The following is a 15,268-nucleotide window of genomic DNA, read 5'->3' as shown; positions in this document are numbered from 1 at the left end:
TTCTGCAAGCCTTTGAATGTAGATAATTCATGACAATACATTATACTGTATTATAAGGCCTTGTTTTAAATTAACACAGGTGGTTAACAGACATCAGGCTTGCAAAAAAACAACAGGAAGGAATTTATTGCTTCTAACAATCACTCACCGATTGACAGCCCTTGCATTGAGATTTGACCTTCTCAGCTGTGACACCCACAGCAAACAATTTCTCGTCAAGTGATTTGACAACACTTGCAGCATTCTTTCCTGACGCCTCAAATGGACCAGCCTCAGTCTTTACCAGTGTCAAGGTTTGCCTGAAGACAAAATAATTCAAGAAATGTTTTTGGTTCCTTGGTATTTCTTTGTAAAATATGTTATATTAAACCAATTAAAACATTTTTGAAGTCATGCACTAAAAATTAAAACATTAAATGAATAAGAAAACCATGATTAAACACTACATAAGACTTGTATTTAAAGAGTGTTTATATATAAAGTATTTTAAACATACTGACATTTTGTGGCCGTTCCAACCATCATGTAAACTGGTTACCTGGACACTACTTTAGCAGCAGTTTGGCGGCGTGCAGTGACTGCTAACATGTGGGTTTCCTCGGCTACGGCTGACTTGATGAAACCATCCTCCAGAGTGAACACAGTGACAGAGCTGGACTTCCCAGTCACGCCCAGGACCTGAATGTAGGTGGTAAAGCCAGTCTCCATGCTCTTGCAGGTGTCCAAAGCCTTGGTCCTTGTCACCTTGCCCTGGACAGCTCTGTACTCGACTGTACACCTCCCAGAAACATCATTCTGTGCACACCAGACAGATAAGTCAGCAACCACAAGTGCTCATTCAACAATCCACTAGCAAAATGTATAGTCACTTCCAAATTGATGGAAATGAAACCTAATTTTACAATACTCTTGTTATACCACTGCTTTGATAGGTACAATAACTACTACAAACGTGTGACCATGAACATGCACTGCTATTTTGATGAATGTTGCTCAAAGCATTTGTCCTTTTTGCAATTTCTGGGATTTTCCACACGTTTAAAAAATGACCTATTTACATAGATCAGCTTTGCTCACCAGCTGAAGAGTTTTTTTTATACCATACGGTCAAGCTGCTCCCACAACAGCTCAATAGGGTTGAGATCTGATGACTGTTCTGGCCACTCCATTATAGACAGAATACCAGCTGCTTCTTCCCTAAATAGTTCTTGAATACTTTGGAGCTGTGGTTTGGGTCATTGTCGTGTTGTAGGAAATTTGCTCGAATCAAGCGCCATCTACAGGGTATGGCATGGTGTTGCAAAATGGAGTTAAAGCCTTCCTTCTTCAAGATCCCTTGAACCCTCTGCACATCAACCCACCTTACCACCACCAAAGCACCCCCAGACCATCACATTGCACATAGGCTACTTGTAGCTACATTATACTGCCTTTTGCTGATCTTTATCACGGTTGGCAGCTAGCGCTCTCCGAATACAATTTTCTGGGCTCTCGGTTGTGATCAGCAGCGAGTACTCCAAACTTTGGTGGGGAGTGGGGGGGGCAACTCCTAACAAAGCGATGTGATACAGAAGCTCAGAAACCACATAGTCCTTGTAGATCCAAGAAATGTATGATGTATTTCTAAGATATATCATTCTTTGTCATTTCTCAGTATGGCATACAATGAAACCAAATTTGTCCTCTGCATTTAATATCTTTTCAGTCTCGCAAATAAACCAATTAATCCCAATGTTACGTGCGGAAGGAGGGAGGGAGAACCAGTCGCAGGAGTGATTGCACAAACACAGGATTATTGCTGAACAAAACACACTGCGTAAAAGAAAAGGAGCTCCACAACCAAAATAATAATAATGCACTACCAAACAATAGAGAACAAAATCTTTGTGTCATTTGTTTTGTGTTAAAAGAGAATACATTTATGAAATTTGTTGAGATATTTTTTTTATATCTTTAGGGTTTCAAAAGTATTCTGAAGGAATTCTGCTGTCCAAGCTAGAAGGACAAAAAGGTTCCGCCACTGGGGTGCACAAACAGTACAAGCCAGGAATAAAAGGACTACAGAATAAACGTGAAAATTAAATGGTTTCCTTGAAATCCTGTGACTGTACATGTATGTCATCTCATTTACCTCGATAACCTTCCCAGAACTGGTCTGCACTTGAAGCAGGCTGGCAACACCCCTCTTTAAGTTCTTAATGGTTGCAGGCTCTGCTTTATAGCAGTAAAAGCCACTCACCTAAAACCGATGAATGGAATACAACAAACAAGTAAATACATTACAAAAGTGACACATTATTTGTAAAAAGCTTGCAAAGTAACATAATGCACTGGAGCCAAGGTAGAGAGAACAAATTAAGGAGTTAACGTTAGAGAAATCAGCATATCGCTAAACGTTAAAGAAGTGTCGCTAAAGGTTTCTCAGAATATGATGCAATGTCATGCAAACAAATGAAAGGGGGTCTATTGGCGGATGGTGTAATGTGGATGTTCCTTGAAAGGGAGTTAATTTACTCTTGACAAGGTATGCCCATGAAATGTAATCAGTGCCAACAACAGTGTCATTTTCTTGGCAAAGATTGTCAAATGTAAGGAACACCATCCAAGACATTCAGCAGTCTATTAAATGTTATATTGACAGTCACTGCATATTCCACTCAACCAATGGCACCAAACTGTAAATCATACTTTCAGTTCAAGACTAAACTAGGGCTGTCAAAATATTGAATGCTGTGAAATTAGAATTTTCTGTGATAACTCACTATAATGAAGTTCTTGATTTGCTAATTTTGATTTATAATTAATCATTTGTTTTAATACAATAAGCATTATAGGCGTACTGACAATTTGCATAATTACAAATGTGTACAAAAACCTTAACTTAAATAATGAACTCTGACTTTCCTAGATTAAACAACATAATGAATTGATCAGGCTTTATTTACTATACTTCTTACAGACTAAAAACATCTTTGGTCACTATTCAGCCTTCATAAGTCAAAGAGATTAAAAAAAAAAGCAGATCAGTGAAAATGTGTCTAAGTTTAGAGAGATTATTCTGAAACATTTCAAATACAAAAAAAAAAAAAGAGCAGAGGTCACAGAAAATAGATGACATTGTTTAAAAACAAAACTATAAGTACTAATGTCTCTCTAAACCAGAATTATTATAATTTATGGTACATTACATTTCAAAAAGTGCAGTCCAGTCTTAAATTTGTACAGTTTTCTAAAGAGTTAGTTAACAACTCTATCAATAATGCTATCAACCACAGTACAAGACAAGACATTCTTAGATCAATCCAAACATCAGAAATGTTGCCTTATAATTAAAGCGACCACAGTCAACTATATAGCTGAAAGTAACCAAAAACAGCCTTAAGAAATCCTGCAAACCACACTTGATTAGAGTTTCACCATTGTAAAAAGACTAAATATTCACTGTGTTGAACTAATCACCCCATACTGTCATCCTTAAAACCCTTTGCCACACCAATGCCCCAACAATCATCTCCGCTGGGATCTAAAAACCAGCTGGGTGGCAATCTGAAGGAAAACCTGGCATGGTTCCCATCCCTCTCTTAACCTTTGCACGTACACATCATCTGTCCAGTATTTCCCCTTCCAGCATCACCACATGAACGCACAGCCAATTACAGCTCCATTAATCGTCCCTGGCAATCCGGATGTATTCAATGATGCTTAGGAAATGTCTCTTTATAGGCTCTCGATCCAGTTCATTCATTCATTCATTCATAATTCTAGATCTATGTAAACTGCATAATATTTGTATGACTTATTGATAATTTTAAATCAACTGAAGTCATTTGCAGCAAACAAATTATCTTATGCTACTGTTAAAAGTTTAACCTCCTATACTTTTAGTAAATGTAACTATATCCACGCACATGAAAAATATCCACTTCAGTATATGCAAAACAAATTCACAAGGTCTCACATAAGCTAGTTCATATCTGAATATATTTGTTTACGCCTTAAGAGGCATTGTTGTCCTTAATTTGTATAACTTGTTATGAGGATGGAAAAAATCCATATAAAATGCTTATAATTCCAGTTTACAATGATGTTACCTTTCCGTTTTTCAGGTGCACCATGAATGGCCTTTCTAGTGCTGCCAGCCTCTTTTCTCCTAATAGGCTTTGCGCTGTGGCACCATGGAGGATGTTCTTCTTGGCTGAGCGTAGGGCCACATTTTCAATTTTCACGTTTGAGATCTGTGGATGGGAATGAGCGACCGGCAGATAATTCAGAGGCCATAGTCACTGTTTGAAAAAATAAAACAATAAATAACATGGACTCCCAAAGTGAAGAACAAAGGTTTGTTACTAAACAAACATCTCCAGCAGTTTCATTTCAAACTTACCCATACATACAATCAAAATGGTGGAGATTGTTGACGGTTCAAATAATATTTGAAATATCTGAAAAGCAGTATGCTTTTTTTTTTTTTACTTTTCAGACAATTCCATTTGAGCCTATTTCATTGGTTTTATTGTGGTTGGCAAGTCCAAACAACCACAGAATTCAAGAAATATAATCCAAATATTTTTCAAACCCAGCTATTTTTTAATTGGAAAACATTCAATATTCCTGAGAAAGACAATAGCTTTTATGTATGCAAATTACTGGGAATACTAGAACCCCATTCAGCCATGTTCCAAAGGGCAAAAGAAGAAGCACCTGAAGGAATTAATGTGGTTGATCTTTTATAGTTTTCACAATGAGTATGTGTACATGCATACATATAATTTAAGAATGTTCTTGGCAGTTGGTAAGTGTGTGGTCAAACATGTAAACAACTTACTCTTTACAACAACTGACTGTCTGAGCAATCTTTGGAACTATTAGGACAGACAGCTCAATCTGAGTTCCAACAAAACAGAGCATGTGTTTAAAGAAGGTACAGTGAGGCAAAAATTTATTTGATCCCCTGCTGATTTGGTATGTTTGTCCACTGACAAAGAAATAATCACTCTAATTTTAATGGTAGGTTTATCTGAACAAAAAAAATCCAAAAAAACACGTCAAAAATGTTATACATTGATTTGCATTTTAATGAGTGAAATAAGTATTTGATCCCCTCTAAATCAGAAGGATTTCTGGCTCCCAGGTGTCTTTTATACAGGTAACAAACTGAGATTAGGAGCACATTCTTAAAGGGAGTGCTCCTAATCTCAGCTTGCTACCTGTATAAAAGACACCTGTCCACAGAAGCAATCAATTAGATTCCAAATTCTCCACCATGGCCAAAACCAAAGAGCTGTCCAAGGATGTCGGGGACAAGATTGTAGACCTACACAAGGCTGGAATGGGCTACAAGACCATCGCCAAGCAGCTTGGTGAGAAGTTGACAACCGTTGGTGCGATTATTCGCAAATGGAAGAAACACAAAAGAACTGTCAATCTCCCTCAGTCTGAGGCTCCATGCAAGATCTCACCTCGTGGAGTTGCAATGATCATGACAACCGTGAGGAATCAGCCCAGAACTACACAGGAGGATCTTGTCAATGATCTCAAGGCAGCTGGGAACATAGTCACCAAGAAAACAATTGGTAACACACTACACCGTGAAGGACGGAAATCCTGCAGCGACCGCAAGATCCCCCTACTCAAGAAAGCACATTTTCAGGGCCATCTGAAGTTTGCCAATGAACATCTGAATGATTGAGGAGAACTGGGTGAAAGTGTCAGATGAGACCAAAATCAAGCTCTTTGGCATCAACTCAACTTGCCGTGTTTGGAGGAGGAGGAATGCTTCCTATGACCCCAAGAACAGCATACCCACTGTCAAACATGGAGGTGGAAACATTATGCTTTGGGGGTGTTTTTCTGCTAAGGGGACAGGACAACTTCACCGCATCAAAGGGACAATGGACGGGGCCATGTAGCGTCAAATCTTGGGTGAGAACCTCTTTCCCTCTGCTAGGGCATTGAAAATGGGTCGTGGATGGGTATTCCAGCATGACAACGACCCAAAACACACGGCCAAGTCAAAAAAGGGGTGGCTCAAGAAGAGGAACATTAAGGTCCTGGAGTGGCCTAGCCAACAAGGGTTTTGCCACCAAGTACTAAGTCAAGTTTTGCAGAGGGGTCGAATACTTATTTCACTCATTAAAATGCACATGAATTTATAACATTTATAACATGCGCTTTTCTGTAATTTTTTATTTGTTATTCTGTCTCTCACTGTTCAAATAAACCTACCATTAGAATTATAGACAGATAATTTCTTTGTCAGTGGGCAAACATACAAAATCAGCAGGGGATCAAATACTTTTTTGCCTAACTGTACATAAAATCAGGTCTGGAAATAATTGGACACTAACACCTGTTTTGTTATTTATTTCACATCCAAATTGGAGGAAGGGTTTAGGACACACAGCTATTTAATATGTAGCCCCCTCTTTTTCAAGGGACCAAAAGTAATTTGAAAATGTACTCAAAACATGTTTCATGGACAGGTGTGGGCTATTCCTTTGTTATTTCTTCATCAATGAAGCAGGTAAAAGTTTGCGGTTGATTCCAGGTGTGGCATTGGTTCATTGAGAAAAAAAACAGTGGTGGATGATCATAGGATCCTTTCCATGGTAAAGAAAAACCCCTTCACAACATCCAGCCAGCTGAAGAACACTCTCCAGGACGTAGTCATATCATTACCCAAGTTTAGCATGAAGAGAAGACTTCATGAAAGCAAACACAGAGGGTTCACCTCAATGTGCAAACCATTTATAAGCCTCAAGAATAGAAAGGCCAAAAAACATCTAAAAAAGCCAGCCCAGTTCTGAAACAGAATTCTTTGAACAGATGACATTAAGAACAGCTCATGATCCAAAGCATACCACATCATCAGTAAAACACAGTGGAGGCAGTGTGATGGCATGGGCATGCACGGCTTCCAATGGCACTGGATCACTAGTGTTTATTGATGATGTGACAAAAGACAGAAGCAGCCAGATGAATTCTGAAATGTATAGGGATATATTGTCTGCTCAGTTTCAGTCAAATTCAGCAAAGTTGATTGGATGGCCCTTCACTTTACTGATGGACTATGACGAAAACATACTGCGAAAGCAAAACAGGAATTATTTAAGGCAAAGAAGTGGAATATTCTGCAATGGCCGAGTCAATCACCTGATCTCAACCCGATCAAGCACGCATTTCACTTGCTGAAGACAAAACCTAAGGCAGAAATATCCACGAGCAAACAACAACTGAAGACAGCTGCAGTAAAGGCCTGACAAACACTCACAAATTGAGTTTTCCACTGCATGGTACCGGCTCGACTCAGCTTTCCACCGGCCAAAAGTTAGTATAGTACTTGGTACCAGATACTTTTTTAGTACCTGCTCTGTCGAGGTTCCAAGTGATCTGAGGCGATAACAAAAGGTGATGTGAAAACACGGAAGACTTCTGATTGGACAATTACTCAAAGTGTGCAGCAAAGCAAAACAAGCTGTTCACAGTCCAGTCACTGAAAATGATTTCATGAGACGAGGACGGCGCGCCTTCACGGTTCTGTTCCAGGAGTCCTTGCATTGAAATGGGTACATTTCAGTGCCAGTGCATAGGACCAGACTCGTAATTTAAGCAATCGTGTTTTCCCATAACACCTCTTGGTTTGGACCTATGTACTGGCATTGAAATCAACTCATTATCCCAGTGAGAGACCCACAAAGACACACTGTTTTGTAGCATACAAAAGGATCTCATCTTTTTCCTCCTCTGGGTTTCTCTATAGGCTAACTGGCATACATTGCACTGATTAAAGTAGTAATGTCAAGCCAAACAGAAGCAGCCTACCAAGCTTTCTAACTATTTTTGCAATCTGCTATGTATTAAGACCAAAGTTACTGCTCACACAAGCTTCCTCACTACTACCGGTATAAATGCTGCCTTGTGTACATTAGGCTACTCGAGTCAGTTGGCGTGGTATTATAGCCGGCAATTAATAAGGCAATTATTTATTCCTTTAATCGAGATGGAGGAGTTATCTATCTTGTTTTAAATGTGTTGGTGTTGAATTTTTAGGTGTATACACTTAAATGTAACAGAACGTTGCAGTTATGTCATCTTTAATACTGCATGGTGATAATTCTATTCTACTTTTTCACTGATTTTCAAACAGGGTCTGTGACCATGTTATCGAGATTTAGTTTACTTTTGATTTACCACTTTGCGTTCAAAGCTTGTCAATTTAAAAGAAAATTGATGGAGTTCAATATATTTTTCGATTCACTGCAGGGTTTACGTTAGTTGGCAAATTTGCCGGCATCAGGTGTACGATAACCATAGTTGTTTCCATGCGTGTGGTGTTGGTGGTGGCGTCACAGCAGCTTTCCTGTAATGTCACTACGGGGGGTACAGGGTATTATCTGCAGTGGAAAACAAACCGAGGCGAGGCATGTAGAGCCGAATCGACCTGGTACTCTGCGGTGGAAAAGCTCCCAAAGCGAGTAGATTCAAGGCGAGGCGAGTAGAGTTGAGCCAGTACCATGCAATGGAAAAGCACCACAAGGAGAAAACCGAACATTTGGTGATGTCCATGCTTCAAGTCATTGCCTGCAAAGGGTTCTTGATAAAGTATTAGAAATTAACATTTATGATTATGTAAGTTTGTTCAATTACATTTGAGCCCCTGAAATAAGGGGACTGTGTATGAAAATGGTTTCCAATTCCTAAACGTTTCATACAATATTTTTGTTCAACCCCTTGAATTAAAACTGAAAGTGTGCAATTCAATTGCCTCTCAGTTGTTTCATTTTAAATCCATTGTTGTGGCATACAGACTCCATCCATCCAAACAGTTTTACAGAACAGACGAAAATGCATATAGGGCCTAATGTCATACAGTTGATGTGGAATTTAGGCATGTTTAACATACTGCCAGTTGTATAAGCTGGTCGTCATTGCTGTTGGGGTCTCTCCACACTAAGTTGACATCCACATCGCTGGAGATCTTATAGCCAGCATTGCCTTCTTTTGACCCTTTGGCCCTGTCTACCAGCACCTCTGTGTTGTATCTGAATTTGTACACCCAGTTATTATTCAGCCTGGGTCCAGCAACACCAGCACCTGAAACAAAAAGAAAAGCACAAGTGGGAAAGCAGTATTAGATAAAACCAAATAACTTCCAGTTGGATAAATACATAGTGATGTGACAGATTTAGAGCAGGAGTTTTAATTCTCTTAGGTCACAGCTATATAACAATCCCTCTAGTACAAAAATAAAAAGGGACCTGTTAAACTAAATCAAAATATACTTTCAAACTAGCAGTTACTACAACTGATACCACCAGTTACTTTTTTGGATTTGAATATTCATACTAGGTAACTACTGAGCTAAGGAAGTTAATATCATGAGCTATGTGCAAGATAAATGCAGCTACTGTGACCCTGAAAACGATCAACTCACCAAAGGACTGATAATGACTAATAGAAAGACTCTTTTTGATCCCTTACAGTAATGATTGGTTAGTTATTTGAATAGAGAAAACAGAATCAAAACTAGTTTGACAATTTGTAGTGGCTATAAGGCATTACAAGGATTGATTAGAGGTATTTCCCTCAAACTGTCTGCTTTGCGGCAGTCAAGTATATCCTTTGTATTTAAATAATAAAAGTAAGGTTCAGGAGTTCAGACTGGAGTAGTGATAGCCAAATGAGGCCTCATTAGCATTATTTTAGCAACAGGATATTATGCTGGTTGCATTCTGATTTTCTTTTTCAAAATTAAAGCCATCATTGAAATTCATGAAACAGACAAGAACAACATTGGAACAGACATTAAACATAACATGTACCGAATAAATTGTTAACAATATTGCCTTATATATTTCAATGATGGCTTTAATTTTGAAAAAGATCTGAGTTAGCGCAGCAAGCATAAAATCCTGCTGCTAGAAGAATGGTAATGAAGCCTTGAATGGCCATCACTAGACTGGAGTACTGCCTAGTTAGATCTGTAAATGCTTTGGCTATGCAACAATCAATCGTAACCACTGGATAGACCGAGATTCAATCTAGGTGAGATCAGATACCTTAACATCTAGGCAACTGCAACTATTTGAAGATTTTAAGTTATACGTACTGTGGTCTACATGTTTTTAATAGACAATTAACACAGGAGACGCTGAACAGGGTGTGTTGTGGCTGTATCATCCTCTAATACAATGTAGCATTCCAAGAGAAGTGACATCAGGGCATAAAGTTAAGACTGACGTGTCACTTTCAGATTGCATCACTAGTCTGAATCAAACAAAATCTGCTGAAGACCCACAGACATCAAGCTGTATTCAACCACCTACAAAAAATATTGCAGTTTGTTAAACTGTTGTAAAAGTGCAACAATGTTAGTCAACTATAATATTTTGGATGCATTACTTTCAGAAAAAATTAATAACACTCGACTAACCCTGTTATCTTTATGTTTCAGCAGTCTATACTTAAGATTTTACCACCAGACCTACCATGTCCACCTACTATACTACAGGTTGTCTAAAATGTTTATGGGTTGTGTTTTCATATTAGATGGGAAATTATCCACCTCCAATAAAGGTGATTTGGTTTTATCTTGGCTGTGGCAAGACAATTCAAAGGCAATATGAAAGATAGCAACTGAGCAAAGCTTACTGAAACTGGCCTTCAGTTCCCCAATTGCCAATAAAATCATATACCAACAATAATATATTCATAAAAATATATACTATAAACACCAAGAACTTACCTCTTGTAGAAGCAGAAAATGAAGATGGTATGCAGAGCAAAAGTGCAATGTGAGCTAACATTTTGCCCTTTCTTGGGAGCCAGGTAACACGTAGAAGTTGGTGACTGAAAAGGCGCTGAGACAGAAATTCTCAACTATCTGATACTACTAAATCATGTTTGTGTGGAGGGCAGAATCCAAACTCCACACTCTGAGTACGAGATAACCAGCAAATCATTAACAAGTACAGCTGAGGTTTGACAATACATTGCACTACAGATAAGTGCAATGCTCAGTTGCTCACTGTCGCTATGTGATGCTACGTTACACGGTGGGATTTATTGTTACACCCTACTTAATGTTCATCATTCATCAGTCGGGTGTAGAGTTCGCGCATGCGGGCAGAGTCCGAATTGTCAACGAGGTAGGTTTGCCCTCTGTAGTAGCTATCAGTTAAACAATTACATAAATTTCTTAATTGAGTAGCGCTGTCTGATGTCATCGTCAGATTTTAGGTTGTGTCGTCTTAAGAACATCACTTTTTTTTTGCTAATTTACCGCGAACTCACAGGTTTCAGAATTGACCATTCGCCCCAGTAACGTACAAGATGGTCTTTCAGTAGCGCTTTCATCAAAATGGGTCGAAAATCGGTTCATTTTCTCGAGGCTTTGAAATTCACTGCACAGTGGTGTCACCTGTTGGTCAGGAATAAATCCATTGTTTAATGATCATAGACGTATTTTTCACATTATCCAATATGACTGCGTTGCGCAGTGGTTAGGCATGCACTTTCCGAAGGGAAATTGTAATGCCCGGTTCGTATTCAATGTTCTTCTAGCCTTTCCAGCTAGCATTCATCAACTCTGCATCAGTTCTAATGTTTTGTATCAATAAGGCAAGTAAGCTACACAAAATATTTATTAAAACAACAAAAAACTGTATATTTTGCACTCAAAAAGTTGAACATGATCTGGATTCGATATCGCACCATAACAAGAAAGCAAGTGGGAGTCAGAGACACTATCAGCTGCGCCATCGCTGGACTAAAAAAATTGCAATAAATTCCTAAATTAGGTGCCCAGTAGAGGTTGCTGTTTGAACGTCTCAAGTGCCGAACCTCACCGAACATCCATAGAAAACTGTATTTTCCAATAAGGTATATCTGCAGACCGCGGGGCGTTACTTAATATGGGGGTTCCTGAATATTAAGTTCCACCCATTGATGTTCGCCATTGGTCAGTTTGGGGACATCCTGGTTTGACACACGCCCAGCCAACATGTCCATGTGGGCTTTTGATGGGCTGTAACATGGGCCCTGCATGGGCCACCCAAATGGGGCCCAGATAAATTTGTCCATCGGCTCCACATGGGCCCCATGTGTGTTAGCCCATATGGGTTAATGATGGGTACACAGTGGGCTCCAAGTTGGGCCCACGTAGAAGTTCATTTTATGGGCCCACTTGGGTCCCAAATTATATAATATCAATGGGCCCAAAGTGGGTCCCATACATCGACCTTATGGGGCCTTTATGGGTGATCTCATAAGGACCACTGGGCCCCATGTTAAGTGAATGTGCTATACTACTAAATTAACTTTCAAATCACTTTGTTACTGTTTTGTTAACCAGTACCTGCCCAAACGAAACGTGCATCAATTTGTGTAACTTTAACATTTTAATATCTAAGAAATTACAAAATATTTGAATTGCAGGGGGAAAAAAATGACCAATTCAGAATGTCAATCAAGGATTCTTTTATTGAAATGAATGTCAAAAAACTCAAATAAAGTCCTGTTACTGTAAAGAATCCTCAGCTTCAAACCTAAAGAGTAAAGAAAAAAGTAAAATAAATACTTTAAAAATCCTAGCAGAACAGCAGAAAATCAGTTTGACATGAACATTTATTAAAGAAATGCATGAGTATATTCTAAATTATAATCATGCTTCACGCTCATACCCCCCAAAATAATTTGAGCAAATACAATAGATATTCTAGATTAACCCCTAATAAGAAAATTGGAATATTAAGACGATTAATAACAATAAGAACACTACCAAAATTAATAGGTGCCTATGCACCCTCAATGATTGGTCCTTAAATACAATAAGGGTCTTCCTTTGCAGTTTAACCCTTAAAAATCAGTGCAGTTGAATATTTGATTCTGATTGGTTAACTTTACAGATGTTTAAAATTACTACTAATTGAATAAAAATTAAAAAATTAGCATTCCCTTTATTTGTTATAAATTGTGTAACTTACACCTCTGACTGTGCTGCTCTCCTCGGCTGGGCTCTCAAGGCACGGTTGCCATCTCTATCGCGAGCATTTGTAAACCATTTTCCGAGGGCTGTCTCCACCTCTTTCTTGCTGACGTTACTCAAGGAAGTGTTCCGTTTCAGGCTACCTGTGAACCAAAATAATGAATTAATTTGAATTAAAGGGTGCTACTGCAGCAATACGCCACCATATTGAGAGTACAGCTAATATATGAAAAGTTCAAGACAGATAAAACTATTTTTTTCTATTGATTTTCATAATTTCATAATTATTTCATAATTGTATTTTTCCGCATCAAATTATTAATGTTTCTTGAACTACGACGAACAATTTCGATCTGTCCCTCAAATAAAACTTTCCTGAATACTTAAACTGAGTGTACGGGTAGTATGACTTTAACCTGGGTTAACTTACACCGGCTGCAAAGCACAGAAAGGCCTAGAAGCGAAATGGCGCATTCTTGCACGATGACGTTATAGCCTAGTTAAAGTTACTGCATCGGTCATTATTATGAGACCAAACGATAAATGAAAAATACGGTAAGCCTGTAAAAGTCGGCGCGAACACAACACTTTATTATATAAAATTAGCTTGTTAACCAACTTCATTTTAGTTAGCTTATGTAACGTTAACTTAGTTGTTCGAGCTAGGCTGGCTAACCGTGTTCGTTAAATGTAAGCTCTATGGATTCCGAAATATCTAACGTTAGTTTTATAAAGTCTTAAGTAAAACTAAGTTAGTACAAAATAAAATGTATACATATCTTACCTTGGTAGTGTTAAACAGGATATTTGACGCGGTGATGTTCTAGAAAGTTGTCAGGAGGAAAGGAGTCGGACTCGGAGACCGTTGTTTTTTTTTTTATGAAAAGGCGGGGACTCAGGAGAACTTGTGTGGGATGGGACAGTATGATGCAAGTGCTTTACTATTTAAGAAAATATAGTTAAGCATTTTTTTGCACATATTATACAATACTAAATAAGTTACATTTACACACAAAATATTATTTGACAAACATGATTTTGAATTATACCAAATAAAAAAATAAAACGTCAAATATTTTAAAATGTTTTTCATTTTCAAAACACAAATATGGAAGGTACTTTTTAAAACAAACCAAATTTTGAAATAAAAATGTAGTCTAATATAGCCCAATTGGGGCCCAAACAAGACCCGCAAATAAACAAAAATGGGCAGCCTAGCTGGAGCCCACAACCTAAACCAAACTGGGGCCCATAATAACCCCATCAAAGTGCCCACACTGAGCCCATGCCCACATGACACCCATATAAACCAGAGAAAAACCATGTGGGGCCCACATGGACATGTTGGCTGGGCGGTTCGATGCTAGGTGTCATGTATGGAAATGACGTCATTACGTTGAGTGTGCTAATAGAGGAAGAGGAGTTAACTAACTTTACGACTTTATCTCCGAGTCCATGTGATTTTATTCATTATCTTTTGTCAAGATATAACACTAGGTTCAAGCGGTTCAAGCATTGATATAGAAAACAAAATTGTATTTGCTTAGACAACATGTTGATAAAGCACTCTAGTCTGATTATGCTTGTACCAATTATATATATATTTTCCAATACCATTTAATTGTATTTTGTTTCAGGATTAAAATTGTTTGATAACATACAACTGAAATATATTAAATTGGAGTCTGAAGTGCTTCTAAAAATAGTTTTAAAGGTTTTGGTTTCAAATTCAAGAATGAGACACTGGTGGTTTAGAAAGCTGGTGAGTGCAGTTATAATACAGACACATGCAGTCATATTCACTATGCCTGCCATGGTCAGTTTTTCTTTGAGTAGCCATTGCTTGGTTATATGTGATACAGTAGAGGGCCATCATTAGGAGGTTAATGGTTGAGAATGCTGCTTATTGCACTTACAGCATAGTTGATCTGAGCTCTACATGTTACAAAGTGAAACAGGCCTCCCTTTTGCACAGGTTTATACAGGATTACTATTTATGCATTTTCCATAGATTCAACATATTACACAAATGTGAACATTCAATTTAACAGCATTGTTCTACAAAGTTGAAATGGTAACTGGAAGTGTTGAATTTTCTATAGCCTGTTGCAGAAAGTTGGCAAGTTTTAACATCTGTTTACAGAAATATTTTTTTTTCCGGGGGTGCCCAGAACAAGCTAATTTTTCATTCTAGAGTAATGATGTGGTTATGGACTTAAAACATTGCTGGGAGGAATATAAGTGTTACATGTCTTGGATTTGATTATCTGAGGTCTAATTTAA

At 38.1% G+C, this 15,268-nt stretch overlaps 1 protein-coding gene and 1 long non-coding RNA gene across 2 annotated transcripts in view; both read right to left on the bottom strand.

The window, feature by feature from the left end:
- mttp (microsomal triglyceride transfer protein) overlaps nt 1-11,306 on the bottom strand; it is a 32,078-nt gene extending 20,772 nt beyond the window's left edge. Inside the window, exons 1-6 of the mRNA XM_013132106.3 lie at nt 10,745-11,306; nt 8,903-9,093; nt 4,092-4,235; nt 2,132-2,239; nt 539-795; nt 149-299 (exon numbers count right to left, since the gene is read on the bottom strand). Of these exons, the coding sequence (XP_012987560.1) occupies nt 149-299; nt 539-795; nt 2,132-2,239; nt 4,092-4,235; nt 8,903-9,093; nt 10,745-10,805 (912 nt within the window). The 5' untranslated portion in view covers nt 10,806-11,306. The remainder of the gene's footprint in view (nt 1-148; nt 300-538; nt 796-2,131; nt 2,240-4,091; nt 4,236-8,902; nt 9,094-10,744) is intronic.
- Nucleotides 11,307-12,460: 1,154 nt separating this feature from the next.
- Nucleotides 12,461-13,855, bottom strand: LOC114830692. Its single transcript, XR_003778126.1, has 3 exons — nt 13,770-13,855; nt 12,984-13,128; nt 12,461-12,545 (listed from the first exon to the last, which is right to left on the bottom strand). It is a non-coding gene; the product is annotated as an uncharacterized LOC114830692 (long non-coding RNA).
- Nucleotides 13,856-15,268: the final 1,413 nt, after the last annotated feature.

Source organism: Esox lucius, chromosome 25, assembly GCF_011004845.1.
Source record: "Esox lucius isolate fEsoLuc1 chromosome 25, fEsoLuc1.pri, whole genome shotgun sequence".
In the NCBI taxonomy this organism is placed as follows: domain Eukaryota; kingdom Metazoa; phylum Chordata; class Actinopteri; order Esociformes; family Esocidae; genus Esox; species Esox lucius.
The sequence above is the reverse complement of the archived record's forward strand: the minus strand, read 5'-3'. Positions and strand labels throughout refer to the sequence as shown.